Below are 6,000 nucleotides of genomic sequence, written 5' to 3'. Positions count from 1 at the left end.
AAAGGAAAGGAAAGGAAAGGAAAGGAAAGGAAAGGAAAGGAAAGGAAAGGAAAGGAAAGGAAAGGAAAGGAAAGGAAAGGAAAGGAAAGGAAAGGAAAGGAAAGGAAAGGAAAGGAAAGGAAAGGAAAGGAAAGGAAAGGAAAGGAAAGGAAAGGAAAGGAAAGGAAAGGAAAGGAAAGGAAAGGAAAGGAAAGGAAAGAAATTAGCTGTGCATGTGTCTTTTCTTGATGAGGTGCTGTAGTTACATTTCCCTCATATTTACTCAGGTAAAAGTTAAATCATTTTGATTTTCTTCCTTCCAAATACTGGCACTTTTTAAACTGAAATTCAGTTGATTTCAGTCTCAAATGTTGGCAAAAATGTCTTTAGCTGTAAGATCTCAGAGATAGGTTCCTGTCTTTCCTGGTAAAAGTCAAGTCCAGTGAGCAGCTCCACATCCCGAACACGAGCGGAATGGGCCTGAACTCTTTCTTCAACCCATTCAGAAGGCGACCTGTTATCCTGCCAAAGCAAACAAGAACAACGTGCAAGCACTGGTCATTGTCTAGCAAAACCACCAAACAAGAGAGTGGCTTTTAAATGACTTCAGTTTGTAGAACTTTTTTGGGGGGGATTTCTTAGACATCCTTGCAGCCTTTCATTTAAATAACCAAATGGATGTCCCGGAATCTTTCATCTCCAGAGTAGCACAGAGTTAAAACTATGCTGAAATGGCAAGTAGGATTTTCAACTACTTTAACTGCTTTCTGCCTAATTTTTTATATATGTGGAACAAAGGACTGAAGAAATTCCTCTAACTACTTTGAAAAGAGAAACACTTTAAGACCACTAATACCTCTGGAGTAAGTTTGTCTTGTAGTCTTCCACAAAGTTTTCTCATCAAACGACTGGCTATGCTGCTGTTGTTAGCTCTTCTTACTCCCCTCGCAGGTGACAACATTTCCAAGTTTTCTAATCAAGCCCTCATTTCTTCAAACAACTCTTATGTTTCCTGCTACCTTTTCTGGAGCTTCATCCCTAGCTATCAATTCATTCTCGGCTCCTGGGAATGAATCAGTTAAATATTCAGACATCTAAAGATTTTCCAGATAATTGTTCAGAATTGCACAGAAAATCAGTTCACAAAGCTCATTTGCACACAGAAATATAAAACCATACTTACAGCGCAGCTTTCAGTATTGTCAGGTCGATGAGGAATGATGAAGGACAAAGCATCCAAGGAGCCTGCACAGTTCAGTGGAGTATAGGATGTGTTCTTGCAGCTGGTCAGAATCACAAAGTAATGGGTTGGGACAGGGATTTGTGTGTTGTTTACATGCCTACAAAATAAACACTAGTTAAGAAAGTTATCTGGATATCAACTATAAAAACCATTGATGCTGCTAGTGTTTTATAAAACCCATCTTAGCATAGATCTTTCAGTATTTTATCACTTTTTTTTTTTTTTTTAAATTTAAATTAACACCTGAAGGGACTCACAGTTCGGTATTTGTTTCATGAACAGCCAAACATGCATGGATTAGTCTTTTTGCCACAAGCACTGTTTTCAATGTGAAAATGACAGAACAAGCTCAGCAGTCTATTTTGCCAAAGTCAGAGATCTCTGCATCTGGATGGCGCTTGATAAGGATGTCACATGTGCCCTTCATTACATTAAGAATTTTACCACACTAAACTAAACAGAAGAGAGAAAAGATGAGCCTCAGGTTCTTGTCAGCAAGCAATGCCAGAATGATGACTTGTGGAATGATGACATAGCTACCAGTTTAGGATTCCTAATTCAGAACTTATTTATTCAATTTGTTGCTTGTTCTGTTGACATGGCCACTTTTGTGTATAAACTTTTGAGGAGCTTCCTGAGTTTGCTGCATTTCTTCAAGATTTAACCAAACACCATCAGTGAAACCATTATTCTGCTTAGTATGACTGACTAACATGCTGAATAAAATATGCTTGTTCAAAACTGTAGACAAAATTATGTGGTTGACTGGGTATTACAGCTTTCTGCTTGGAAGGAAGTTCCAGTCTCTCCTCCCTTGCAACCTCCTACTTCGTGGCAGAGTTTGAGATTTTCCCGTTCTCAAACCATTTTTGACAGATGTGGTATTAAGTCTAGCCTTGAATAAAACATTTCCAATGACAGATTCAGCAGTGCAGATTTCCCAGCAGTTGTCTACTGCTTACGTGTTCTTACTGTCAAAAGATATATTCCCTATATTTGGCACAATTCAAATTGTTTGCTCTTATTCGTTTTGTTTGTTTGTTTGTTTTGTTTTTCCTCCTCCTGTCACCATTCACTAGCATAAATATTTGCCCTTAATATTTCTACTTCACAGAATTCTGCTTTACATAAGTCTTCCTTTAGTCCTATTTCTACACACTTTTGAATTTTAAAATGTATTTTGTTATGCTACCAAAGTTCATTAAAAGCTATCTAGAACTTGTTGGACCTCCAACTGCGTAAGATATGTAAAAATACCACTCAGGAATATTATGTGTTATTTGCTCAGTGATATGATTCAGTGAATGCATCCAAGACACAAAACTGATCTTTGGTAAAACACAGTTTGAGAAAACTGGGAGAAATTACAAACAGCTGAGACAGTACAGCATAAAAGCAAGACAATTGTAGACGCGTCTTCTGTGTATTTACATATTCTCCCAGTATTTGTGCTAGAGAGGCCAAAAAATGTAGGCATTAACTTGGGAAGCAAATATTGGCCCATATCTGAACAAATGTAGATTGCTACACATATAACTTCTTTTTTTTTTTTTTTTCTCTCTTTACTGGAATTTCAGTTTCTATAGTATTACACCTGCTTGCAAGGTAACTTGCTATTACTGAATGAGTAATAGTGGAATTATCATTATAAAGGGAAGATTCAATTCTCCTTGATACTTGCTTTTTTGTTCTTCATGAAAATATTTTGTTTGTGTACAGCAGGAAATAACTCATCATTTGAATTTTCCATGTACTTACTGTGTAATTTCATCAAGAGTATCAAAATGGCCATCATAATTGTAATCAAACACTGGTCCACTGATAACATTTACTCCATTCCTTTCTCTAGCATACTTCTGAAGAAGTTCATCATGGAAATAGTCCCATATGTCTGCAAATGAAAGAAAATACAAGCATATTTAATTTAAAATCAGTTACTTCACCACTAAAAAAAAAAAAAAAAAGAAAAAAAGGAAAACTGTGCCTTTTTGTTACTTACCTGTAACACAAAAAAATTTAAACTAAAATGCCTGTAAAAACAAATCTTCACACACAGTTTGGATTTCATTAGAAAGTATGGACTGTACTCTCTCACCTTTTAAAGAGTTATGGTAAATGCTGTCACACCTGTGCAAGCTCCTGCACTACCATAGCTAATGCATTTGATCTGAAGACAAAGATGCAATTCTAAAGCTGAGAGGCCATTTATTTCTGGCCTATCTGCTAGCACCCACAACTGTCAATTGATAGAATCCAAGATAATGACTTTGAGTATGAAATATTTACCACCTGAGGGCTAGTGTAACTCTACAGCACTCACATAAAATATCACTGGCAATTCAGCTTATTTAAACATGTTATTTGAGCAAATAGAACTTGTATATTCTAAGCTAATGAAACTGAATAGTTATGAAGGCAAAAAAACAAACAAACATGAGTTCGGAGGGCTGGTAGGTTTATAAACATTAAAAAACAAACAAACAACAACAAAAAAACAATAGTTTACATAAGTGCATTTAAAATATTATAAATCTGATTTTTAAAGCTTTGTATACATTTGCATGAGACCTGGATATACTGAAGGCTACAAATTAATGTTTTTAAGTCCTTGTCACAGCTATTCAAAATCCAGAGCTACATTTACAGGCAATTAATCAAATTTAATCAAAATCTTGGATCCTACCTTTAAAAGCTCTATACATGGGAACAATGTTGCTGGTGAGTAAGGCATCATATTGTTCAAGTGCAGATGAATTGAAATCTATTTAAAAGAGCAAAGTATACATTAATGAGATACTAGACAAAGACAAATCTGATAGATATCACTATAAGTTGCAGGTACGTGTCGTTCAATCATTATACATTTCATAACATTTACAATTCCTTCTATTCTGAAGAAAACACAACATTCCCTGTTTAATGCAGGGGAGTTGGATTAGGTGACCTTGGGGCTTCCTTCCAACTCAAATGATTCTATGACACTAAGTATGTGAAACTATATACAAATACATTTATGTCTGAAGCATATTGTGTTAGACTTCCATCATAATTATGACAAACACCAATGACAGTTAAACAAGAAATTTTCTTACCCCAAGAAATTTACAAGAAATTTAATACTCCACAGAATAATTTCAGTTTATTTGCTCACAGAGTAGGAACCATTAGAGCACAATATCCCTGTATTTATTGCTATTATAACTTCCAAGCTATTCTACTCTCATGAAATTAATTTTCTTTTAATTTCCTTTACCCATGAAGTTAGTTCCCCAGAAAAAAAGTATGTTCTGAAATACAACAAATGGTGCAGTACCTTTGTGATATGCTGGCAAAGGTTCTGTGCAAGGACTATCTGATTTCTATCAATTTGTAATTAAGTAGACATCTGAGCATGGTTGTATAATCCTTTGCATATTTAGTATCTTCAAATTTTTTACATAGTCTATTCAATGCAATCATTATCAAATTTGGCAATAGGAAAGGAATATTCACACAGGGAAAGACAGACAGCTTTTCATTCCAACCATTTACACCTTTCAAACCTGTTATCACAATCAAGCTGTTAAAAAAAAAATAAAAAAAAACCTAAATGCTCTAAGCCAAAAATATTTAGATGCAAGGAGCTGTTGTCTAGCTTTTGGTGAGTCTACAAACACTGGAAACATTTTTTCTGCCCAACATGCTGATCCAAAGAAGTTTGCTTTGGTGCTTGGTTATATGTTTAAACATAAACCCACATCCAGCTGATTAAGACTTTCTAAACTCCAGCTATAAAAAGAACAGTGCTCACTGGGAGGGTAGAGGAAACCATAGGTCAAGTCCAGCCCTTCTGGGTAGTTGGAACAATTTTGGCTATGAGCAACGGGGATTCTAACATCAGCCCGCAGACAGTCTGAAACAGTGGGAGGAAGAGAAGATGTGCTTTCCTGTGAAAAGGGAAAAAAAGAAAAAGTATTACACCCACGGTTGTGGTCAACATAATGCTCCGTATGTTTTTAACTCTCTCAAATGGCCTTCATTGAATCTTCTGTTTTCAGAATGAATCAGGTCAGGGTAAGCAATGGATGCTGATGTTCTCTGCCTTGTGTTTTTCCTCTTTTTCTGTTTTTAGGTAATTCCCTAAAATCTTCACGCGGCATGTAAAACTATAGCAGAAGGAGTAAAGTTTCACCTTAGGCAAAAACAAATGACAACTTTGGGTCATTCATCCCTTTTATGGAAATACAAACTTGATATCACATCCCGCTGAGAAGCAGTGAATATATAAAGATGACAATATCATCACATTGTAGCATCTGAAAACTCTGTCTTGATAATAAGAATCTGAGTTTCTAAAGAGTTAAATAAAACCAGAGTAAATTTTACTGACTAGCTTCAGTAATTTCCACTGAGATACGTTAACATACACACAACCTAAGAATTGGTAAAAAGTGATGCTGATCAGTGTAACTGTTTCTAAAACATTATATTTTACAATATAATGCATCATATATTACAATATATAGCATCATATAAAATATCAAAGCATGTGTTCCATATGTAATTGTGTTTTCTTTTTCCATACTCAATTACCTGCTATTTAATTTCTTCGCATTTTTACAGAAGTTGAACACTCCGATTGCATTTTAGAACATTGCCATTTTGATTGGTTCAAATTAGAAAAGAAAAAAAAAAATGGAAAGACCCTCTTGTGCCTCTTTGTACTCCTTGATTTAAATTTATTCTTTCGTACTCTTTCTATAGGAAACATGCATCATTGCATTAATCTGCTTTTCGGA

General features: G+C 35.2%; 1 protein-coding gene across 1 annotated transcript in view; it reads right to left on the bottom strand.

Annotated features, from left to right (window-relative positions):
- Nucleotides 1-129: 129 nt before the first annotated feature.
- Nucleotides 130-6,000, bottom strand: part of ENPP3 (ectonucleotide pyrophosphatase/phosphodiesterase 3) — a 31,063-nt gene continuing 25,192 nt past the window's right edge. Inside the window, exons 21-25 of the mRNA XM_042821747.1 lie at nucleotides 5,013-5,148; nucleotides 3,906-3,983; nucleotides 2,981-3,113; nucleotides 1,163-1,319; nucleotides 130-501 (exon numbers count right to left, since the gene is read on the bottom strand). Coding sequence (XP_042677681.1) covers nucleotides 328-501; nucleotides 1,163-1,319; nucleotides 2,981-3,113; nucleotides 3,906-3,983; nucleotides 5,013-5,148 — 678 coding nt within the window. The 3' untranslated portion in view covers nucleotides 130-327. The remainder of the gene's footprint in view (nucleotides 502-1,162; nucleotides 1,320-2,980; nucleotides 3,114-3,905; nucleotides 3,984-5,012; nucleotides 5,149-6,000) is intronic.

This window comes from Centrocercus urophasianus, unplaced genomic scaffold, assembly GCF_019232065.1.
Source record: "Centrocercus urophasianus isolate 14NV4802_14NV808 unplaced genomic scaffold, USGS_Curo_1.0 seq_10, whole genome shotgun sequence".
Lineage (NCBI taxonomy): Eukaryota > Metazoa > Chordata > Aves > Galliformes > Phasianidae > Centrocercus > Centrocercus urophasianus.
Note: the sequence above shows the minus strand (reverse complement) of the source record. Positions and strands in the feature narration are given on the sequence as shown.